Source organism: Lissotriton vulgaris, chromosome 4_1, assembly GCF_964263255.1.
Source record: "Lissotriton vulgaris chromosome 4_1, aLisVul1.2, whole genome shotgun sequence".
NCBI lineage: Eukaryota > Metazoa > Chordata > Amphibia > Caudata > Salamandridae > Lissotriton > Lissotriton vulgaris.
Window position 1 is genome coordinate 2063326403 of NC_141691.1, and position 26058 is coordinate 2063352460.

General features: G+C 48.4%; 1 protein-coding gene across 2 annotated transcripts in view; it reads right to left on the bottom strand.

Annotated features, from left to right (window-relative positions):
• Positions 1-10111: 10111 nt before the first annotated feature.
• The window catches only part of LOC147724985 (E3 ubiquitin-protein ligase TRIM39-like), a 319335-nt gene continuing 303388 nt past the window's right edge, over positions 10112-26058 (bottom strand). For both annotated transcript variants that reach the window (XM_086966465.1, XM_086966464.1), the window contains exons 5-6: positions 24917-24966; positions 10112-11167 (exon numbers count right to left, since the gene is read on the bottom strand). In XM_086966465.1, coding sequence (XP_086822591.1) covers positions 10656-11167; positions 24917-24966 — 562 coding nt within the window. In that variant the 3' untranslated portion in view covers positions 10112-10655. The remainder of the gene's footprint in view (positions 11168-24916; positions 24967-26058) is intronic.

The window sequence follows — 26058 nt, forward strand, 5'->3', positions numbered from 1 at the left end:
GTCGCTTCTCCCCCTCATAAAAAAGATAAGGCACCTAGTCCGGACCCATTCCGATCATAACCCCCTGCTGAGCCAGCTTGCTTGGGAGGTGGATCTCACCGCGGTCCCCACATGGCGGCTCCAGACCACTGCGCTTGAAGACCCAGCGTTTCGCTCATCACTAGGGATGGCAATTCTTACATACTTTGAAACAAATGAGGACACGGTCAGCAATGCACTGATAGAAAGGGAGGCATTCAAGGAAGCGGTACGGGGACACTGCATGGGAGCCACATGGAATGTCCGCAAACAATTGACTGCCTCTCTTAGCCAAATGGAATCCCAGCTATTGCAGTGTGAGCAGACAGGGGAGGAGATGGGCAGGGACCCACGGCACTTGGAAGCGCTGCGCACAGAGCACGCTGACCACCCGGAGCACCTCCAATGCCACATCTACACAACACACACAGCTCGTACACAAGCTACTGCTGAAAGGGCAGGTTGGATGCTCGCCTGGCTGATAAGGCAAAAGCACGCCTGCCAACAGATAATGAACAGATCACGCCAGAGGAAATCGGAGACGCCATAGTCCTTAGCCTTTGGGAAATCGCCGGGGGCCAGATGGCTTACCGGCAGAATACTACAAGGCATATCAGGTGTCACACATGCACCGACTCCATACTCTATATACAGTTGTGGAGGAAAAGCGGCAACTTCCCCCTTCCCAGTGTGAAGCACATTTGGTCTCCTTGTTAAAATCCAACAAGGACCCAATGGGAGTAGGCTCCTATAGACCCCTTGCTCTACTCAACACTGATTACAAGACACTGGCAAAGGTATTGGCAGACAGATTAACACAGGTGGTGCCTGTAATGGTTCACATGGATCAGAACGGTTTCGTGCCTTCCTGTAGTACTTCCCTCAATCTACGGTGCTTTTTCAGAGTGGCGAAGGATTCTGTACTGGAGTGGCTGAGGACCGGTTGTCTCATACTGGACCTGGACAAGGTCTTCGACTCCTTAGAGTGGAACTACCTCTTTGTGACACTTGAAAGATATGCATTAGGCCCAGTGTTCCTTCACCTAGTGCAGCTGCTTTACACTGAACCAACTGTCAGGGTCAGAATGGGCCCCTACATTTCAGACAAAATTCCAGTGCATAGAGGGACAAGGCAGGGGTGCCCTTCTTCCCCCCTCCTTTTTGCGCTGGCAATAGAGCCACTAGCAAGTAAGTACATTTTATTGTCTTAGGTTAATTAAAACCATTACAAAAAATACATTGCTAGCTCATATCATCAGGTAAAAGATTTAAAGATTTTTTTTTTTAAAACAAGAAAACTTTGGTTAAAAAAGTAGTAATGCTAAAAACAGTTTGATATAGGTGTGTATTCATAATGTCATGTCTTGGCCATTGTTCAATTGACCTAGTCAGGGCCGACTTCATGTTTTTTTTGTTTCAGTTCCAAAAGTTTCAGGAATTTGACCAACTTCCCATTTAATGCCGGAAGACCTGGTTCGAAACAAGCGAGAACTGCTTGTCTGCGTGTGCGGATTTTTTGTTCATTAAAGGCAGTTTTTAACAGGGCTGCTCTTTCCTCTTTCAGCCTCGTGCAGGTGCATAATAGATGTTCAAACTAGCAGAGGTTCTACGTACTCAGCTGGGATACAGCACACACCTGACCTGACCTGTCCTGGTCAGTGCCGGTCGCTCCACCCGCCGCGTGGCCCACCTGCGTGTGCTCAGTCCCCGTTTGCCGCCGCCACTGCCGCCACTGCCAGTAACTGTTTCTTGTATTGTTATTGTATTGTGCCAGTACTCTGTATTTTCTCTGTTGTGCCCTGATTGTCACTGTTGTGCCCCTGATTGGTTTGTCCGCTCCATCGCCGTTTTTTCTCCCGCTGTTGTGCCCCTGACTGTTTGCCTGCTATCGCGGTTGTCCTGCCCCTGTTTGTCACTGTTGTACCCCTGATTGTATTTCTGCTCTCACCGTTCTTCCGCTGATCCACCCCGCTCCCCGCTCCCTGCCGCTGCTCCCTCGCGGCCCCACACCCGTTTCTTCAGCCTCACCTCGCATCGCTCCCCTCCCCACTTACCACCCCGCTCCCGCATCCCAGCTGCTCCTCCCTCGCTCCGCCCCCCACTCTCCACATATGGCAGAGTCCGCACGTACGTGCAGCGGGTGCGCCAATGGTGCGCCGAAGGCGCGCCAAAGGCAAGCCCGTCTGCGCCCTTACGCGCCTGGACCGCGCCCAGCGCCACACCCCCTGGACCCCGCAGGTGCCATCCCACCCGCCGGACGTACGACACCACCACCCTCAGCGCACTCAACACCGGAAGCCTTCCCGGCTTCCCGGCTGCCACCGAGCCACTCCAGGACGCACCCACGGACCCTTCACCTGCCAATCCTGCAAGTTCGCCTGCATCCGGACCTGCAACCCAACCGCACCCGCCAAGCCAAGCACCAACAGCAACCACCTGAAATGCATCCTGCTCAACACCCGCTCCGTCCACAGACACGCCGTGGAACTATGGAACCTGCTCGACACCACATCTCCGGACGTCGCCTTCCTCACGGAGACCTGGAAGAACGCCTCCTCAGCACCCGACATCGCCATAGCCATCCCGGACAGATACAAGATCACCCGGAGGGACGGCGTCAACCAGACTGGAGGAGGCATTGCCATCGTCCACAAGAACACCATCCGCATCACGACCAACTCCGAGGACACCCTCACAGCCGATGAACATCTTCACTTCTAGATACACACCGACCCCAAGACCACACTCAGAGGCACCCTCATCTACAGACCCCCAGGACCCCGCACACAATTCAGCGAAGACATCACAGACTTCATCAGCCCACACACCCTCCCCTCCGCTGACTACATCCTCCTAGGGGACCTCAACTTCCACCTGGAGAACAACAACGACAACAACACCACCACCCTACTGGACAACCTCGCCAACCTCGGACTCAAGCAACTGGTGAACACCCCCACCCACTACGCCGGACACACGCTTGACCCAATTTTCTCCTCCAGCAAGCACATCTCCTTCAGCCACTCCACCGGACTCCACTGGACAGACCACAGCTGCATCCACTTCAGCTTCAGAAAGACCACAACTCACCACCTCCAGCAACAGGTTCCCCGCAGGAACTGGAACAAGATCACCACCGACCAGCTCACCACATCACTGAACCAGAACCCTCCCGCCAGAACAACGGACCCCAACCAAGCAGCCCACAACCTCGCACAGTGGATCACCAACTGCGCCGATGACCTCGCACCCCTGAAAACCCATCCCAGCAGGCCCAGAAGCAAGAGAGCCCCATGGTTCAACAACGACCTCAAGAACTCCAAGAAGAACTGCCGCACCCTCGAGAAAGCCTGGCGAAAAAACCCGACCACACACAACAAGAACGCCCTCAAGCACGCCACCCGCAAACACCACCAGCGGATCCACACCACCAAGAAGTCAGCATTCAAGGAACGACTAGACAACAACGCACACAACAGCAAGGAGCTCTTCAGCATCGTCAAAGAGCTCTCCAACCCCAGCGCCGGAAACAACGACATCACTATATCACAAAACCTCTGCAACTCACTCGCCTCGCTCTTCCACAACAACATCGCATACATACACAACAGCTTCGGCGAACAGACCACACACCCCACCACAGAACCGATGCCCCCCACCACCACCCTCCGCGACTGGACCCCAGTCAACACCAAAGTAACGATCCGCACGATGAACACCATCCACTCCGGATCGCCAACCGACCCATGCCCTCACCACGTCTTCAATAAGGCCGACTCCGTCATCGCACCCCAACTCCGGGACATCATCAACTGCTCCTTCAACACCGCCACCTTCCCGGAGAGCTGGAAACATGCCGAACTCAGCGCCCTCCTGAAGAAACCATCAGCAGACCCCACTGACCTCAAGAACTACCGCCCCATCTCGCTCCTCCCGTTTCCTGCCAAAGTCATTGAGAAGACCGTCATCAGACAGCTGGCCGCCTTCCTCGAGACGAACGGATCCCTCGACCACTCACAGTCCGGCTTCCGAGCCAATCACAGCACCGAGACCGCCCTCATCGCAGCCACTGACGACATCCGAACCGTGCTCGACAACGGGGAAACAGCGGGCCTCATCCTCCTGGACCTCTCCGCAGCGTTCGATACTGTCTGCCACCGCACCCTAGTACAACACCTCAGCAACGTCGGAATCCAAGAGAAGGCACTGGAGTTGATCATCTCGTTCCTCGCCGGAAGAACCCAGAGAGTCCGCCTCCCCCCATTCAGATCTGAGGCCACCGAAGTCATCGGCGGCGTAGCACAAGGATCATCACTCAGCCCCACCCTCTTCAACGTGTACATGAGCCCCCTCCCTGCCATTGCACGCCAACACAGCCTCAACATAAATTTCCTACGCCGACGGCACCCAGCTGATCCTCTCCCTCACCAACGACCCCGCCACCGCCAGAACCAACCTACACGAAGGGATGAAAGAAGTAGCCGAATGTATGAAGAACAGCCGCTTGAAACTGAACTCAGACAAGACGGAAGTCCTCATCCTTGGATCATCACCATCTGCCTGGGACGACTCCTGGTGGCCCCCGGCCCTAGGCAGCGCACCCAAACCAACGAACCACGCACGCAACCTGGGCTTCATCCTGGACTCCTCCCTGTCGATGACCAGACAAGTCAACGCCGTCTCGTCTTCATGTTTCAACATCCAACGCATGCTCCGAAAGATCTTCCGATGGATCCCCACCGAAACCAGGAAGACGGTCACCGAGGCACTTGTCACCAGCCGACTGGATTACGGAAACACCCTCTACACCGGAACCACAGCCAAACTGCAGAAAAGACTCCAACGCATCCAGAACGCCTCTGCACGACTCATCCTGGACATCCCCCGCCACAGCCACATCTCCGGACACCTGAGAGACCTGCACTGGCTCCCCGTCAGCAAAAGAATCACGTTCCGCCTCCTCACCCACGCACACAAAACCCTCCACGACCTAGGCCCCAGGTACCTCAACAACCGCCTGACCTTCTACACTCCCACCCGCCAACTATGATCGACCAGCCACGCCCTCGCCGCCATTCCACGCATCCGAAGAGCCACCATGGGAGGAAGATCCTTCTCCTACCTGGCAGCCAAGACCTGGAATTCCCTCCCCATCCACCTCTGTCTTACCCAAGACCACCTCTCCTTCAGGAAGCAACTCAAGACCTGGCTGTTCGAGCAGTAGCGGACCCCCCCGCCCTCAAGCGCCTTGAGACCCTCCGGGTGAGTAGCGCGCTATACAAATTTCTTGATTGATTGATTGATTGACACCTGGAGTCGCTCTACGCAGGCAACCTCCAAATTTAAATTAGAGACACTGAGTGGGTCCACAGACAGTTGACGCAAATCCTACAAGACTTTGCTGCACTTTCAGGGCTCAAAGTCAATGTCGATATGTCCTGCATATACTCGTTCGGAGGATGGAACCATGACCTGGACCTTATCATCAATGACAAAAAGGTTCAGTGGAAGGAAGACACATTCCGTTACCTGGACATCCGGATCTATCGCCAACCAAAAGACTTATTTGACGGGAACCTGGGCAGAGCACTGATGGCCATCTGATCTCATAGGCAGTTGTGGGGCACACTCCCACTCACTTTAACGGGTAGAGTAGCACTTACCAAAATGGTAATCCTCCTGAGACTCATATTACTTCATGAACATACCTGTAAACACTCCTTCTTCCTTTTTTCCCACGCTGGAAAGGCTGATAAGAGACTTCATTTGGGGCAATGCCAGACATAGAGTAACACTAAGGAAGCTGTACTTACCCACGGACCAGAGAGGCTTGGCAGCTCCATATTTTGAACACTACTATTTAGCCGCTCAGCTACAGTGGATAGCACTGTGGCTGTCGGACCGACATCGTGAGGACACAGCGACCATGCAGACACCCTATTCATTGGGGCAGATTGTCAGGCTCTTCTACCCTGGCACAAGGGCAAGGCCTCCAGAGCCCCTATTACTCGCCATTGCATACAAATGTTTTCACAGGAGCCTTTACATAACTCAGAGTATAATCCCATGAGCACCAGCAATACCCCTAGACGGGTCCCCCAAGGATAAGACAGCAATCACGGTGACTGCAATCCAGAAATGGCAGGAGGCGGGCATTCAAACACTTGGGGACTTGTACTGAGATGGGTCGCTTATACAATACACATCCTTGGTAGAGGATGAGGGGTTTCCACCAGGGCAGTTTCTAATACATTGTTCATTGATAGGCACACTGATGGCTAAGTGGGGTGCCATTATACTGAGCCACAATCACACCTCACCATGCAGTACTTACAAGTCATGGGACAGGGCAGAGATCTCACACGGTGGTTCGCAGCTTCGTTCAGGACACACACAGCGGTGAGCCTGAATTCACTCTGCTGCAACTGGGCACAGGATCTGAGCCGTCCATTTTATGACACGGAGTAGGCTCAACTATTGGAAAGTCCAACACGCATCCCCAGAAACATGCGGTTCCAGCAAATTCAGTTTTATACAATTCAAAGGGAATAACTCAACCCCTGTCAAAATGTTCGGGTACTTCAGTCGGGAGGATGCTGTGTGCCAGAGAAGTGCCGACTTGGGGGCTGATCTAATACGCATGCTCTGGAGCTGCACTCAGCTCGCCATGTACTGGAGGCAGGTGGCCACACTATACTACACTCCTGCACTGGGCATGAGATACCTTTTGAATGGCCGACGTACCTCCTACACAGATTCCGAAGAACACCCAGCACCAAAGGACCATTTGGGTCCTGGAGTTAGGTTTGGTGGCAGCCAAGAGGCTGATTACCAAGAGGTGGAAAGCACCAGATACCCCAAATGTACAGGCATGGCGTAATTCATTGCTCGCATGGGTTAAGGCGGAAAGCCTTGCCATCAGGCGTAAGGAAACCATGGACTTACGTCAGGTCCCCATTGCAAAGTACTGGGATGCACTCCTAGCTGAGTTGCAGCGGAACACAGGGATGCTGAGGGGGAATCCTCTGTGGAGTAGTGCTTCAGGTAGACACCACATATGTGTAACGCAGTTCCGAGTAGACCGCGACACACAGACAACAACTTCGCACTGGTTACACTTGTGCACATATCCGCACACCATAGTAAGGAGGGAAGGAGCAGGCAATAGGCATGGAAAAAAGTTAGCAAATTCTACACAGGAAGGTGGGGGGGTGCCACGGGCAAGGGTCAAGGGTTTGAATATATTCTCTTTTTCTCGTTAATTTTTCGGTTCTAGTAAAATTATTCTGATATTTACACTGATCTGTCAAAGAACTTCATGCACCATATGGAATGTAATAACAAGCTTGGTTTACTTAGTAGTATCATGCCCACACTTGCAAAAACCATTGAGATATGCCACAAATGTATAGAATGCATTGTGCTCCAAAATCATCTAAGATGTGACCGGCAGTGTACCTACAATTATTTAAAACATATGTGAAGTACCAATTGTATTTATTTCAACAATAGTAATGAAGGCATGAGCATGTATTGAAAAAATTGAAATGTTTTATACAAACAGATTTACAAAAAAAATGAATGCCATGAAATAGTGTCTATTTCCTAGAGTTCCAAAGAAGTAAACTGCAACTATCACCCAGGAAAGTGAGGGGAGGTCGAACATTGTCACTGAGTGTGGTGTCATCTTTGGGGACAGGCAGTTGCAAATGTGACAAGTTTTCATTTTCTTCTTGACTCGCTTGTCTAGTCGAGGGAGCCACACTCGATCTTGTAAGGCTCTTTTGGTGGCTAGAAAACTAAGGTGTCCTTCATGAGCCAGCTTGAAATTCTGCTATCTTGGGCACTCAGGTATGACAATTCTCGAGCCTCTCAATATTATACCTTCATGGGTGACTGACAGCTTCTCCAGTACATTATTGAACTTTTGGCATTTGATGTAATCAGCTAGAGGCTGGGTTACTTTTCTCCGCGATTGAGCTGCAATGAGAGCTTTGAACTTTGTCGTTGTTGATAGCAGCAATAATTTGTACAACAGTCAGAGCCGCAGGGGTTCTGAACCTCACGATGAAGCTGAGATATTCTTCAGCCATCTTGGATGTTGTTCTGTGACAGTGCAGAAGTTCTTCTGAAAATTAATCTGCTGGGATTTGATCTTTACCCAGTTTGTGTACAATATCGTAGTTGTATTCTTGCCCATTCTTATGGACATTCTTAACCACTCCCTGGCAAGTGGCAATATTCCCCATCCTGAAAACATGTCATAGTAAAACCGCTACTAAAAAATCCTATGGCTTATCCTCTTCTGGCATAAAGCTATAGACCCATCACCCTGCTTCCTGTAGTAAGCAAATTATTGGAATTTTTTTTTAAAAAATTCACTCCAGTTTTCTGGAAACTCATGATATTCTCCACCCCACCCAGACAGGCATAAGATCAGGGTGTAACACGGAGACTCCACCGCTTGTAGCCACTGAGGAACTCTGCTCAATTCTGGACTACGGTGGTTCAGCAGCCATGATAATGTTAGATCCAAGGGCAGCCTTCAACACCATGTCACATCCTACACTAATCCGGAGCATGAAGGAAGTCAGAATTAACTGGGACATCATTAATTGGCTGGAATCCTTCTTGGGAAATAGGAGCTCTAGGTGTGCGAAGGTGTGCTTTATTCAGCTGTCCATCCTCTATAGTATGGCGTACCACAGGGGTCCTCACTAAGCCCCACAGTTTTTAATCTTTACATTCTCTCCCTAGCAGTGATTGTATGTGCACACAGATGAACCTTATTGTTGTATGCAGATGATACACCGATCATCATGACTCTTGCACATGATGTGAGTCGAACTTCCACCCAACTTAACTCATGCCGCATGTCTGCAAGTAGCCTGAAACTTAATGGTGACAAAATGGAAATACTTGTGGTCGGTAACAACAGTTCAAGATGGCTGACACTGCTTTGGCCAGAACAACTAGGAGAAATAACTGAAACTGCCCAGACAGTAAAAAGTCTGGGTTTCTAGTCTGATGACAAACTCATTATGGAAACACAGGCCCAAAAACTGGTTGCGTCTTCTTTTGGCATTCTGAGATCCCTGTGAAAATTCTTACATATAATACCACTATACCTGAAAGGGTTGTAGTGCAGGGTTTAATCGGCTCACATCTAGACTATACAGACTCCCTTTATTTAGGGAGTCCAAAATACGTGATAAAAAAAACTTCAAGTGGTCCAGAAAGCTGCAGCTAGAATGCTTCACAAAATACCCTTAACTTGATTTAGGGGGTGCTGGACTTTGGAATAGTATAACTTACTATTGCAACTCCAGTCTATGCAACAGTAGGGAAGCTGTTGGACCTAAAAATCCAGCACCAGTCCAACAATACGCCCCCTACAGCAAGTCATTGTAACGACTTGGGTAGTGAAGTAACGCCTGGTACCGTCACATTAAGGGTACTGACTTCGTAGTAAAGGTTGGTCATTGTAAAGACTGTGGGTTAAGGATGTTCCCCCAAATAATGCTTCTTCTCAGTGTCAAATGGTGGTGGCTTCAGGTACGTGGCCACAGTGCCGCCTTTGATGGCACGTGCTGTTCAGGCAGCATTCGCCACCCAAGGTAATAGCAGTTGCTTCTGCAGCGTTGACAAGCACTGTCCTTGTGCCTGATACTGGGCCGCTGCGTGTGATCTGAGGCTGTAGAGTGCTTCTACTGCTCTTGGCGGTGACTAAAGTCTCTGTTTCTTGTACCTGAATATCGCTACCGATATATTTTGCTTCATCTGAATAATTTGCTCAGTGTTTGAGCACTGCGCATTGTTTCTGCTGAAGACCTCACCAACAATATTGGTGGGCGTTTCAAATACACTCCTCTGAGGGCCTTTGACTTCTTCGGTGGCCATGTATGGTCTGCAGTAGGGCTTTGAATCCACATGTGGCAGTGGCAGACTGCTTTACATCAAATCGAAATACACGTGGCATGCATGAGAAGTTAGCTGTACCAAACTCTCAGAGAGAGCAGCCTTGTTTTTTTCGGGCACGTCTTCCCTACTAGTCGCCAGACTGGTAGCACATAAATGAAATACACCACACACACATAATTATTTATATTCCAACATACACTCATACACTAAGCCATATCATCATACTTCTGTTAACAACACCTTAACACATCCCAGTCTCTTACGCAGTGCCTGTACAAAGTCTGCCCAGATCCACACGGGTTGGTGCATGTTACCAAAACGCTATAGTTGGGAATGTTCATTAAATGACAAATTAGAAGCAGAAGGGGTTAATCCTGAGATGGGAAATGGAATGTCACTGCCTCTCCCCACCTCACAGGAGTCAAAGCCCCTTGCCCACACCGAAGTCACAGTTCCTCCCCACATGAGACTAATACACACAGCTCCACCCATTGGGTTATCCTTTCTCCACACTGGAGTCCCAACCCCTCCCCTCACAGGACTTCATAAAATGGTGCCCCTTCCCTAGGGACTTCTAGGAGTGGGGGAGGAGAGAATACATGCAATGTTGGAGGCAAAGGAGAGGACTGCAGCTCCACCACCAGGCTCAGTTCTGCTCCTGGGGGGGTTTCAGATCCTCTACCAGCCTCAGCACTGCCCCTGGGGGGCTGCATCTCCTACACCAACCTGAGCTCTCCGTCATCCAGAGAGAAGATTGGGAAGAGCCTGTGAGTGAAGCAGGTCTGGGGGAAAGTGAAGAGAAGCTCCATGGAGTCTGTATTGAAGAGGGACAGCCTCCCCCCCTCGTAGTCCAGATACACCCCCAGCTTCAGGGGCTGCTCACGAGTTATTACACGGGTCTTAGGGGAGGTGAGAGCCCAGTACTGATCATTCCATGACTTCCTCAGAGCCCAGACTCCCCCGTCAGGTGACCATGTGATTGCACTCTTCCTCTCCACCGACTCTGCTGCAACCCCCACAGTCCAACCTTTCCTCTGTTGCAACAGCTGCACCTCCCAGTAATGTCTGCCTGAGGTGAACCCCTCACTCCCCAGCACACAGGGTAGGGTGGTGAATCTCTTGGGGCTGATCAACAAGGGCTCTTCTGTGTATGTCTGTCCCACACGTTTCCGCCCCTCAGACAAGAGGAGCTGAGGATGTGCTGTGTCTGGATCCAGAGTCACCATCACTGCAGAGAAGAGATTCAGAATTAGAGATTTACGCTGCAGCACAGAGGACCAATCACAAAGAACCACACTCCACTTTACTCTGCACTAGACAGCACCTACGCAGAATAAGTGCACTGTACTGTAAAATATACTGCACTATACCCCACCTACATCGAAGGAGCGTACTGTAAAGCACAATATACTGCACTATACAGCACCTACATGGAAGGAGACCACTATATTGTACAATATACCGAAGTAGACCGTACCCACCTGCAAAGAGCACATTGTACTATTCAATGCACTGTACTATACCACACCTCCCTGGAAGAAGCACATTCTACTGTACTGCACTAGACAGTCAACAAGGGTAAAAGGTCCAGGGATCTCAGGCCTATATCTTTCTTCAAGATTTATTGAAGGAGCAAGGGAACCATACTCAAAGCTCTGGACCCTAAGAGCTTCAAAGTTTCAATTTAAGGTTAAGTATGAGTATACGTTCCTTTTCTCTGAGTAGATGAGTTATTCACATAGAAGGCTAAATCCTTCTTGTCTTCATTGCAATCAGCATACAAATACTAGAAATTCTTTCCATCTTTGTTGAATTTTTCCAAGAATTTGCTTTATTAATACAACAAAGAGCAAACAACAGCCGACACGTGTTTCACCCTATGTGGCGAATAGCGAAAGGGCTTTTTCAAGGATCATTCTTTAACTTTTTGCAGTTTTGTCGATACACAGTACCAAAGATTATATTCCATGTTCAATAAATAAGAGGTAAATCTCCAGGATTAGCGATGTTCTCCAAGTAATCCGGTATGCGGCGCAGGTCCTGCACCGCATACCGGATTACTCGGAAGGCATCGGAAATCCTGGAGATTTACCTTTAATTAATTGAACGTGGAATATAATCGTTGGTACTGTGCATCAACAAAACTGCAAAAAGTTACAAAACGATCCTTGAGAAAGCTCTGGCGCTATTCGCTACATCGTGTCGGCTATTGTTTGCTCTTTGTTGTATTAATAAAGCAACTTCTTGGAAAAATTAAACGAAGATGGAATGAATTTCTAGTATTTGTATGGTGATTGCAATGAAGACAAGAAGGATTTAGCCTTATACGTGAATAACTCATCTACTCACAGAAAAGGAACGTATACTCATACTTAACCTTAACACTGTACTAGACAGTGCCTTTAGGGGCCCACTCTACTGCATTGTACAAGAGATTGCCCTATACAGCAACTACATGGAAGGAGCGCGTGCATTGTACTGCACTAGCAGCACCTATCTGGAAGGAGCACAATTTATGAATACTTTAAACTGAACAGGACAACAACTATTTTTAAGGAATGCAATGTACTGTACAATATACTGCAAAAATAGTATCTAAGTGGCAAGCAAGCACTGCACTGTACACTGCACTGCACAGGACCTATCACAAAGAAACACACTGTACTTTACACCTATCACAAAGGCCCACATTTTACTTTACACTGCCCCACTCAGCACATGTCTGAAAGGAGCACACTGTACTGTACAATATACTGCACTATACACCATCTACCTGCAAGTAGCAGATTGTACTGTGCTGCACTAAGAGCACCTACCTGGAACGAGTGCACTTCAATGTACTGCATTAGCCACCAACTATTTGGAAGGAGCACTCTGTACTTTAATGCACTAAACAAGACCTATTTCAAAGGATTGCACTGTATTTTACATTGCACAAGACAGCACCTATCTGAACGGAGCACACTGAACTGCCTATTCCACACTATACAGCACCTCCTGGGAAGAAGCACTCTGCATTATACCGCACCTCCCTCATAGGAGCACCTTGTTCAGTGCTGCACCAGACAGCACCTATCTGGACATAGCATACTCTTGCAATGTACGCTACACTAGACAATTTCTATCTGGAAGGAGCACACTGTACTGTACTACATGGAACGTATCTGGAAGGTGTGCACTGTACAGCCCACAGCACTAAACAGCAGCTATCTCAAAGGACCACACTATAGTTTACACTGCCCTAGACAGTACCTAACTGAAAGGGGCTCATCCTACTGTACAAAAGACTGCACTGTACAGCAAGTACATGAAATGAGTGCACTGTACTGTACTGCACTAGCAACACATATCTGAAAGAAGCATACTTTGTGTATTGTGCACTGCACTAGAAAGTACTTATCAGTAAGAAGCATTATGTACAGTACACCGTGCTAGACATCACCTATGGTAAGGCGTGCATTGTACTGAACACTGCACTAAACAACACTTACTTGGAGGAACAGTTCTTTTGTAGAAGGAGCATCACACACACAAGGCGCTAAATATGGAACATGAGGTGAATGGGGCCAAGCCAAAACAGGAATTCGTTAGTACACTGCAGTTGTTAAATTAGGCCTGAAAATTCTCATGTAATGTTATTATTTAGTTAGCATTTCCAACACCATTTTCTTTTTAGGCACCATTTTTAGTGTTTGTGCTCAGTTCCGAGAAATGCCCCCTCCTGAGTTTCATTTCTGCTCTTAGGTTCTGTTTTAGAAATGAATACACTGTTTTGATTAGCGCATACCTTTCTCACTAGGCAGAGGCCCTCTCCCCCATATCTGGTGGCAGGCTCCAGATTGAGTGTCCTTGGACTATGTCTCCTTTGCAAGATATGAGTGTTGAAACTGTTTCTTCTGTATTTCACTGTTCAGCTGCAGCTGCCTGAAAATTCCACTGTTGGCGTGCCTTTGCCTGATTCTGAAATGTACATTGTGGTAAGTTGGCCTGGTATATGATATCCACTATTCTAGTGATCACCTTGCCCCAGTCCAAACGACCCTTATTGATTGTAGGATATAAAGTCAACCTTATAGAAAGCTATCCTAGTGGTAGCTGTGGAGAGCAGCCTTCAGGCTAAGACTTGGAGACGAGTTAAGCAAGTTGATTTACCAGTTATAATCTCTTGAATGATCAAATAAAAGCACACCACCCAAGGTATATATTAAATATATATGTATTTATTCTAAGCACAATCCCTCTGCACGCTTTATGAGGTCAGAGGTAAAATTACAATACAAGGAACTTAATTAGCATACGATAAGTTGAACAGTATACTTTATGCCCTAGGCGCCTCACAAACCATATACTAAAATAGTGGTATAAGACCACGTGAGAGTTAGAAAGCAGACCTAGGGCCTATGGAATCACTGGGGCTGTCTAGAACCACCAAATGTAAGGATGTAGGAGGCCCACGGGAGATGCGTGCAGTGTCTAAACACAGCCACAGGTTACCATTGACTTTGGAGAACAAACAAGTTACAACGTTACAGTTTAAGGGTACTTCTAGGTGAACTACGATGGAACCCTTTTAGACTAGGACACTTCGAGAGTCAAGACCCACGGGAGCACCGGAGTACTCATGTTACCTCACCCAGGGAAGCTGGGTGGATAGGTGCCTTTTGGTGTCGGGTTTCATCATCAATTCCAAAGGAGAGCTGCAAAGAAGTGCTGCAGGCGACCAGAGGAAAAATGTTCGGGTGGATCCAAGGATGGATCAGAGATGTGAAGAACCTGAAAGCAGAGGAGACAGTCTGGGTCACTAGCCAGTGACCAGGATGGCGATAGCAAGAGGCCAGCCGATGTCTGGTGATTTCAGGTGAAAAGGTGAAGCTTTTCTCTTCAGCCACGAAGACCAGGAGGCGTTGGCTATGACCAGGAGCTGGATTCGAGCTGTCCCATGAAGGATCTAGTTGACTGCGGTATCGGTATCCGGATTGGATCTAACAAGCCAATGGCAAACGCAATCCACGCAGGATGTTGAGATGATCTTTGGTGCAGACCAGCAAGGTCTGAGGAACTTCTCATTTGGGGAGAGGATGGAGTAAGCCTGGAGCAACCAGGAAAGCAAAGTAAATCAAGGATTGGTCTTCTTGGGGGCTCACTAGCCAACGGACTACGAACCGCGAAGACACATTGAGCTGAAATGCACAAAGTGGGTCCACGGGACACTTGTGGAGTGTGGACTACTGATCTTCCGTGCAAAAGGTGCTCGGGGCTAGGGGCTTCAAGCACCCCAATGCACAACTTTAAGATATCTCAGGAAGAAGGTGCAGTAGCAGCAATGGAGGATGTCCAGGAGTTGCGGTCCCATGTCTCTCGTGTCCGCCACAGGTCTCCGCTTTGCTTGGAGCGCAGGTCAGCGTCAGAGATGACTGGAAGCCCATGTCGTGTTGCAGATTCTTCGGGATCCGGTGGGAGCCTCGAAAATGCTGACCGGCAAAGATGCTGTTGGTGCCTGTTTAAACAGGGTGGTCACTCCTTGACCACAAGGGAGATTCTTCCGTCTTCCAGTCGATATGGAATGTCGAAGGTCTAAGATATATGTTGCAGAGTTTCATCCAGGGTAATCTAAAGTCTTAGGGACTGGGGTTCTATACTTATTGTAAGTTTAGGGGTTGGGCTAACTCTAAGGTCCCTCCTATGGGTGGACCTGGGGAGGGGGTGGTTACACCCCTTCCCCTTTGTCGAGTTTCTCCTTCTAGAAGGGAGGAATGCTACCCCCGCCGCCAGAATTGGGGGGGAGGGGTTGAATTCCAAAGTGTTTTACACCTTACACAACATGTTTTGTTAAAGCCAAACCAAAGCTAGTATTAACCGCGAGGGTTATAATGCACTTAAGAGTATAAGGTATGGCTATCATAGAACAACTATAAGGAGATGGTTCCGAAAGCTGCAGAGGGGCTCAGCTCATGCTAGGGCACCCTCTCACACAAAACCAAGCACTCTGCCTCCAGGACTGTCAAGGCCTACCATAGGAGTGACTTATAGGTTACTATGTGTCTATATATAAGGTAGATATAGATATACTATATCTAAGTAAAGGGTGATTACACCACCTTACCCAGGCTGTAAGAACAGACCAATTAACAAAATAGTGGTACCGCAATTTCCAATTGTCCCTGATATCAGCACACTTTAAACAATAGTTCCATGTACTGCTCAGTTCTTTTCTGTTATTGATTTGAAAAACGCCCTTTTCAGCATTCCTATACATCCTGATAGTAGGTATTTGTTTGGGCTCACATTAGCCGGCAAAAGTTTTAGATTTTGTCACGCTCCACAAGACTATACTGAGAGTCCTAGTATTTATAGTCACGCAATAAAAGGTCAGTTGGATTCATTCTCGCTTCCCTCAGGAAATGTATTAGTGCAGTATGTTGATGATCTACTAATAGCTTCTGACCCACAACAAGGTTGTAAAGATAGTACAGTCAAATTATTGTTGCATTTGGCACATCTTTTACATAAGGTTTCTCTTTCTAAATGTCAGTACTGTTGACAGGAGGTCATCTATTTAGGTCACCTGCTGTCGAAGGAGGGTAGGAGGTTGCCCCTGAATGTATCAGGAACCAATGCTAAAATGCCCCTTCCACAAACTCAAAAAGATGTACATGCTTTTATAGGTATTACTTCCTACTGTCGCCAGTGGATTCTGAACTATTCTTTATTAATCAAACCTTTGTTACATTAACAACAAAAGCAGTACACGAGCCTTTGCCTTGGATGCCAGAATGTCAGCAATCTTTGGAGCAACTAAAAACTGCGCTTTGCTTGGCTCCAGTGCTTAGTACACCTAACTATGGTAAACAGTTTACACTCTATGTCCATGAGATGGCTGGCTGGGCGCTTTCATTCTTGACTCAAAAGTTTGGGGATAGACAGACACCTTGTGTTACTTTTCTGCTGGGCTTGACCCTGTCGCTAGAGCCCCCCGAGCGGTCTGAGAGCGGCCGCAGCTGTGACCACTTCGATAATACAATCAGCAGGACTTGTACTTGATACAGACCTCATAGTCATGGTACCCCATGCTGTGGATACACTTTTGAATAAGACGAAGACACAGCACCTTACGTCCTACTGGATATGAATTGACATTGTTTGCTAAACATATCGCGATTAAAAGATGTGCCACTCTGAATCCAGCTATGTTACTACCCCTCCCTTCTGAGAACGATGCAGTTGACAAACATGATTGTACCTTCCAGTCTGAAGAAGAGACGAAAGGATGGGTAGACCTGACTGATGTTCCCTCATCAGACCCACAAGGGGAACTATATGTCGATGGCTCTTGTTTTAAATTACCAGATGGCACCACCACTGCAGCTTATGCTATCAGTACATGTCGTACGGTGGTAGAGACATCACTGGTTCCCTATCAATCAGCTCAGGCTGCTGAGCTTGCTGCCTTAATTTGAGCTTGCGAATTGAGTGAAGAACTGGGTGTCAATATTTACAGTGACAGCCAGTACGCATTTGGGGTCGTGCATAATTTTGGGCGACTCTGGGCGGAGAGAGGGTTTCTTACTTCTCATGGCACCAAGATTCAGCAGGGCCACCTTATATTGCGATGTCTGCTTTAACGCTTCCCAATAAATTGGCAATAATAAAGTGTAGTACCCATAAAAATATTACTGATGCTGTAGGCCGACGGAATGCATTTGCAGATCAGGTAGCTAAGGACACTGCTCGAAGTAAGATGAAATGTTTGTTGCAGGTCCAGCTAGGTGAGTTCCCGAGGTTGGTTGTTTGAAAATACTCTTGAAACTGTGAAGGAAATACAAAGATAAGCCACAATAGAGGAATTAGCGAGATGGCAGGAGTGTACAGCACAGTTGAATGAGGAAGGGCGTTAGATTGATAAATCAGGGCAATAAAATGGATGCTGCCTGATGCGTATGTTCTTCCCATGGTTACAATGGAACATGGTCCAGCTCATAGTAGTGCAAAAGGCATTTGTAAATTGTTAGCTCCGGTGTGGGATAATGATAATATCTTCAAAAGAACTATGCATTTGGTGAAATATTGTATGGTCTGTATGATGCATAATCCAGGGAAGGATACCCCTACACCACCTGGTAATTTCTCACCACCTACTTTTCCTTTTGAAGTCCTCCAAATGGATTATATTGAATTGGAGAGATGCAATAATGTTAAATATGTTTTAGTGGTTGTCTGTGCGTTTAGCAAATGGGTTGAGGCTTATCCCACTAAAGATAATAAGGCCATTACAAGTGCAAAGGTGCTCCTTAAGGAGTTCTTTCATCATTTCGGCTTCCCTCGAGTTATCTGGAGTGACAACCGAAGTCATTTTAATGCAAAAGTGATTCAATTGATTTGTGAAAGGCTGCATGTAAATTAGAAATTTCATGCTGCCAATCATCCACAGTCAGCAGTTTTGGTTGAGAAGTACTCTCAAACTGAAATTGGCAAAAAAAGTCAGGAAACTACAGGATTGAATTAGCTTGATGCCCTACCATTAGCATTTCTGTCCCCTAGAACAGCAGCTCATTCTAGAACATGATTGCCACCTTATAAGGTTGTGTTCAATCAGCAGGGTAATGTCTGGGGCATCCCACATCCTCGTAAATACATTGATATTGAATATCGAGTGCTGCTTGATTATCTTGGCCAGGTAACCAAAACTTTACGTTCTATTCACCAACAGGTGCGGAAGACCCTACCTCCTATACCAGAGGGACCCGGCCACGATATCCAGCCTGTAGATTTTGTCCTCATCAGGAAGTTCCAGTGGAAGAAACTTTTTGGAGCCGTGCTGGAAGGGTCCTGAGCAGGTTCTGTTGGTGACACGTATGGCAGTAAGGGTTGCTGGTCGGACGAACTGGGTGCATGCCACCCACTGTCGGAGGATTCCTTTACCGTTGCCAGTGGGTCAAAGAGGGCATTGGCGACAGTGAGTGTGAACAGGCACCCAGGTTTGTTTCTTTTATAAATGGGGGTGGGGTCGCACACTACTCACACACCGGTGGTGTCGCCCCTAAGGACTCTGGTCAATGTAGTAAAGTGTTCGCGATGCATCATCTTTCGATCTTCTGCTATCTTCGCTGTCTTCGCCATCCCTGGACACGTGTTTCGGGGTATCACCCCTCGTCAGCAGGGATAGGCCGTGTACTGGGGTTGCCGATGGCTGCCAATATCTGCCAGGTATAGTACCACTCAGGCGCATAGGTGCGGGATCCCAGGCTCGTCAGCCCACTGCTCACAGGAGCTTAAAAGTTACAAATGGGGGTGGGGTCGCACACTACTCACACACCGGCGGTGTCGCCCCTAAGGACTCTGGTCAATGTAGTAAAGTGTTCGCGATGCAACATCTTTCAATCTTCTGCTATCTTTGCTGTCTTCGCCATCCCTGGACACGTGTTTCGGGGTATCACCCCTCGTCAGCAGGGATAGGCCGTGTACTGGGGTTGCCGATGGCTGCTAATATCTGCCAGGTATAGTACCACTCAGGCGCGTAGGTGCGGGATCCCTGGCTCGTCAGCCCACTGCTCCCAGGAGCTTAAAAGTTACAAATGGGGGTGGGGTCGCGCACTACTCACACACCGGCGGTGTCGCCCCTAAGGACTCTGGTCAATGTTGTAAAGTGTTCGCGATGCATCATCTTTCGATCTTCTGCTATCTTCACTGTCTTCGCCATCCCTGGACACGTGTTTTGGGGTATCACCCCTAGTCAGCAGGGATAGGCCGTGTATTGGGGTTGCCGATGGCTGCCAATATCTGCCAGGTATAGTACCACTCAGGCGCGTAGGTGCGGGATCCCAGGCTCGTCAGCCACTGCTCATGGGAGCTTAAAAGTTACAAATGGGGGTGGGGTCGCACACTACTCACACACCGGCGGTGTCGCCCCTAAGGACTCTGGTCAATGTAGTAAAGTGTTCGCAATGCATCATCTTTCGATCTTCTGCTATCTTCGCTGTCTTCGCCATCCCTGGACACGTGTTTCGGGGTATCACCCCTCGTCAGCAGGGATAGGCCTTGTACTGGGGTTGCCGATGGCTGCCAATATCTGCCAGGTATAGTACCAATCAGGCGCGTAGGTGCGGGATCCCAGGCTCGTCAGCCCACTGCTCACGGGAGCTTAAAAGTTACAAATGGGGGTGGGTTCACACACTACTCACACACCAGAGGAGTCACCCTTAAGAACTCTGGTCAATGTAGTAAAGTGTTCGCGATGCATCATCTTTCGATCTTCTGCTATCTTCGCTGTCTTAGCCATCCCTGGACACGTGTTTCGGGGTATCACCCCTCGTCAGCAGGGATAGGCCGTGTACTGGGGTTGCCGATGGCTGCCAATATCTGCCAGGTATAGTACCACTAAGGCGCGTAGGTGCGGGATCCCAGGCTCGTCAGCCCACTGCTCATGGGAGCTTAAAAGTTACAAATGGGGGTGGGGTCACACACTACTCACACACCGGCGGTGTCGCCCCTAATGACTCTGGTCAATGTAGTAAAGTGTTTGCGACGCATCATTTTTCGATCTTCTGCTATCTTCGCTGTCTTCGCCATCCCTGGACACGTGTTTCGGGGTATCACCCCTCGTCAGCAGGGATAGGCCGTGTACTGGGGTTGCCGATGGCTGCCAATATCTGCCAGGTATAGTACCACTAAGGCGCGTAGGTGCGGGATCCCAGGCTCGTCAGCCCACTGCTCATGGGAGCTTAAAAGTTACAAATGGGGGTGGGGTCACACACTACTCACACACCGGCGGTGTCGCCCCTAATGACTCTGGTCAATGTAGTAAAGTGTTTGCGACGCATCATTTTTCGATCTTCTGCTATCTTTGCTGTCTTCGCCATCCCTGGACACGTGTTTCTGGGTATCACCCCTCGTTAGCAGGGATAGGCCGTGTACTGGGGTTGCCGATGGCTGCCAATATATCCCATCGGCAACCCCAGGTCATCCATATCGCATTGCACTTGGACAACGGGTATGGAAACCTGGCGGAGAAAGTTGGGCATTTTGCGTTGTCGTGTGTGGCAAACAGATCTATGTCTGGTTGGCCCCACTTTTGGAAAATGGTAGAAGAACTTGTGGATGTAGCTCCCATTCGTGAATCTGTTGTGTCTGTCGATTTAACAGATCTGCAATCTGATTGTGAACTCCTGGAAGGTTTTCGGCTAGTAGATATATTTTTTGTGGAATGGCCCATCTCCAAATATTCTGTGCAAGATGAGACAGTTGCAGAGAATGTGTGCCTCCTTGTTTCTGTATGTAGTACATGGCTGTCATGTTGTCCGTCCGGATCAAGACAGCTTTGTTTTGTACAGGTACTTGGAAAGATTTTAGTGCTAGGAATATTGCTAGTAGCTCTAGGTGATTGATGTGGAACACTCTTTGTTGAGTGGTTAATCTTCGCTGAGTTGTATGTCCTAGTAGATGGGCTCTCCATCCTGTGAGTGATGCGTCTGTTGTAAGTACTATCTGTGAAAGAGGTTCAAGGAACGGCATCCCTTCGGACAAGTTTTTGGTGTTCCACCACTGCAGAGAGCGATGTGTGTGGCTGTCCACCAACACCAGATCTGTAAGTTGTCCTTGAGCTTGATTCCACTGATGTGCTAGATATTCCTGTAATGGATGCATTTGAAGTCTTGCATATGGTACAATAAAAGTGCAAGATGTCATCATGCCTATAAGTTGCATGAACACTCTGGCTGGGAGAGTGTTGGGCTTGAAATATTGTGACTAAGGCTTGAATGCTCGCTATCCTGGCTGGACTGGGATATGCTAGAGCTGTAGAGGTGTTTATTGTGGCCCCCAGATATTGGTGTATAATAGAGGGTTGGAGATGCGACTTGGTGTAGTTGATCGTGAACCCGAGGGTGTGTAATGTTTGAATGGTTAGATGAGTTTGTTGAACACACTGATTGAATGACTTGGCCTATATCAGCCAGTGGTCTAGATATGAGAAGACATGGATTTGTTGTCTTCTGAGATGTGCTGCTACTACTGCAAGGGACTTTCGAACTTTCGAACTCATCTGGATCAAGAAGACTGCCAAGAAGAAGAGCCGGAGACAATGCGGAAAGGAAGGACTGCTTTGCTGAGTGCTTTGGTGGGCTGACCTGCAGTGGCTGCTTCTGTCTTGGGCAGTGAAAGGCCTGGATTGGACTTTCTGCAACCTGAATTGTGAGTCACTCCAAGTGCTTGAGGTAGAGCTTGCCCCCTGTTCACGAAGTCTCAGAAACAGCAAGTACTTCAAGCTCTTCTGCCCACAGCACTGGGGACTTTGTGTTTTGTGCTGTGACAGAGGAAAACCCAACTGACAATATCTATGACGCTGCTGCCAACACCGTGTCCTGAAGGCACCGCAGAGGGTACCGCCACACCGCAACCTTGGTCTCACGGACAACGCCTGTTGATGAGGCCACCGAGCCGCTGCCTGCATCGCGACCTGTGGGCACCACACTCACTCCGCCTCACTTCACTCCAGAGCTCTGGCACTGCAGAGAGCACCGCCGCAATGCCGCACCACCACCTTAGCCTCACCACGCCGCCTGTTGATGCCGCCACCGAGCCTCTGCTCGCACCGCGACCTGTGGGTACCTCACTCCGCACCGCCTTGCTTCATGAGGACGCCTCGGCCTCCCTGACACCGCCGCTCCATGCCAAAATCGATGCTGCTGCTTGCACCGTGCCGTGGTTCAAGGGCACCACTCTTAAGTCACACAATGCACCACCCTCATCCTGCACCACCGCCTTGGCCCACCAATGCCAGCACCATCGACTCCCGCTCGTCAGCCGATGACAGGGCTTCAGCAATGACGGCGCCGTTGCTTGCACAGTGACCTGCTAGCACTGTGGCGAGCACCAACCTTCATCTCACACTGCGACCCTGGTCTTACCGGCAATGCTATCTGATGCCGCCACCGAGCCGCTGCTCGCACCGCGAACTGGGGGTACCGCATGCCACACCGCTGCATTTCACACCGCAGGACCCAATGCCGGCCGATGCCAGCACTCCTGATTCCATCAGAGAGGAGCTCGACCTGCAACGTGAGTGACTTCAAGGGCCCCATCACCCAGCATTTCTCACAGGTACAGTTTGAGGGTCCTCCCGATACCATAGCTGGCCCACTACCCCCCTACCAGCCAGAACTGTTGGAATTGTTGTTCACGACGCCGTGATAGCTCCAGACGGAGCAATTGACATCGAGGAACTTTGTGTGAAACTTATTTTGATAACTGCGGATTTTTAAATATAGTATTGCGTATTTTTGTCGTATTTGGTCTTCTCTTAACGTATATATAAAAATATTGGCTATTTTTCTAAACGGGTGTGGTGTTGTTTTGTATTGTGTACACTGTGTTACTGTTGGCTAGGTGCAAACGCTTTACACACTGCCTCTAAAATAAGCCTGGCTGCTCATGCCAAGCTACCAAGTGGGTGAGCAGGGGTTATTTTAGGAGTGTAACTCCTTATCCTGACTAGAGTGGAAGTTTTTACCTGGCTTCGTCACTTGCCCTAGTCTACCGGAAATCCCATTTCTAACAGTGCCACACTCTATTCAGTGGTGCACTGCAGTAGACAGCACAATATCCTACAGAGCACTCTGTACAAGACAATAAAACTAGCTAGAACACTGTACTGTGTGGGACACTGTACAAGACAGTGCAGTGCTCAAGACAGTATTAACAAGAACCTTGCACTGTATGTCACACTGCCCTAGAGGGCACACTTTACATAACAGTACAGTGCACACGACAGCACTAGCAAAAACACTGCACCATATGGAACACTACATTAGAGAGTGCATCATACAAGACAGTGCAGTGCACAAGACAGCTCACATTGCTCTAGACGCGATAGTTTACTAGAGATGCCAATAACCAGATTCAGCCACCAGTTCAGATACCATGTTCATCCTACCATTATTTTGGATGTTTTGAAATCGGAGAGGTAAGCGTGTATGTGTGTGTTTATAGTTTGAGTAAAACACCGACAACAACAAAGACGTCATACATGGGAAAGGTAATGGCCTTCTGAGCGAATGCAGGACATGTTCTGACACAGGAAAGGTTGCACCTGTGGATCTGTGTTCTGACTAAGGGAAGCTTGCACTTCTGTTTGTGTATACCTGGTGTGTGTGTGAAACCTGTTCTGAGAGTAGGAAGCCTGTATGTCTGCTGTGCCACCTATTCCGAGTGAGGGAATCACCCACCCCTCATGCCTTAGACAAGCTCTGAGGAACGAAAGCTTGCACTTCTGTGTGTTTAGACCCATTTTGAGTAACAGAAGCTTGTGCGTCTGCATCTCATGGACATGTGCACAGTGAGAGAAGCTTGCACCACTTTTGCAAATGGAGGGCCTGTTCTAAGAGAAGGAAGTTTGCACTTCCATGTATGTATACCTGATCTGAGTGTGGAAAATGTGCACTTCTTTCTGAATGTGTTAGATGAGTTCTAAACGACAGACACTTGCATCTCTGCATCTTCTAAACATGTACAGAGTGAGGGAAGCTTGCACCTAGGCCAAAACCCACTACAGAGCCCACAGTATCAGTATGCATTGAAAGAACACTCTACTAGACAGCAAACATATCACTAGACTGTCTTGGATGCAACACTGCACCTGACTGCATACCGTGCACCCAGTACAAAACTCCCACTAGAAAGAGCATCAGACATCACACTGCACTAAACAATGCACTGGACTAGAGATTACACTGCAAGTACATGTAGTAGGGCAGGTCTGCTTTTGATTCACACTTTGCTGCGCCTCCCTCCCAGCGAAAAGACTAACAGCAGCTTATACAGGCCCCAGGATCGAGCTCCACTCAGAAGCGACCCCTTTGAATAGTTAGTCATTTTCATGGCTCCTGTTCTGGGCCAGGGCCAGAGAATCCGTTCTTGAAAGGGGTCTTATCAGAGATCTGAGGGGGAGGGGATGGAAGGGGCCTGTTGGCTCAAGTCCACTTACCTTTATGTTTCTTGATCTGTTCTGGACCCAGAAACGTCACCTTCTTACACCTGAAGCGACACACAAATCATTTTAGTGTCACAGAAAACTCAGAAGCAACAGGATATTAAATGGAATAGCACAAACACCCTAATAGAAATAGAGTACTGTAATCAAAGGAGCGCCTGCAGGACAGCACTTGGTACACACACACACACACACACACACCCACACACACACACACACACAACAAAAAGGAGGTCTAGGGCATAAAAAGAGCCACACTCTATCCCTTACACTGTGAACAACCCTCTGCTCAGAGCCTTGCAGTGATTAACACATGATAACACAAGTTACAGAATCTAGGGAAAAAACTGTAAAAAAAACCTCAGCTACCAACACACACGACCACTCTCTCTCTTCATCTCTATTTCTATTTATCTGTTTACCGGTGTCAATCTCTCTCCCTCTCTCAAATCCCTTTGTGTTTCTTTCTCTCTTGCTGCCTCTATGAGTGTCTATTCCTAACTCCCTCTCTTTCAGAAAGCTCCAGGCATCCCAAAGGTAACTGTGAACATTTCTTGTTACTACAAAGGAAACACTCATGCACTCTATATATTCCACACGGATTTTACTTTGTTTCTCTCTCTCTCTCTCTCTCTCTCTCCTTTCCCCACTTTCTGTCTCTCTCTCTGTGACTCTAACAGAACAAACATCATTGTGAACAATTGCTGTTACTACACTCACACTCTTTTTCTATCTCTATCTCAGCATCTGTATCGCTCTCGTCCCTCTTTGCTTGTTTGTAACTCAATAACACATTGGCACACACACACACACACACAAATACACTTACTCTCTCTCTCTCTCTCTCTCTTTCTCGCTAACACTCCTGCTTTGTTTGTCTCTTTCTCTCACAGTTCTTGGGATCTCACAGGCAGATGTGAATAATCACACACACTCTATCCCTCTCACTCCCTCTTTCACTCTGTATATATTGCCTTCCAGTCTTCTACTCACTCTCACGAGCTCCTGTCTCAAGCCTCTGTCTGTCTGTGCCACTCTCTTTCTGTCTTTTTCTTGTTTTCTCCCTCTCCCGCACATAAAAATCTCAGTAGTACTGACTATAAGTACCTCGAAATACTTCACCCTGCCTGTGAAAG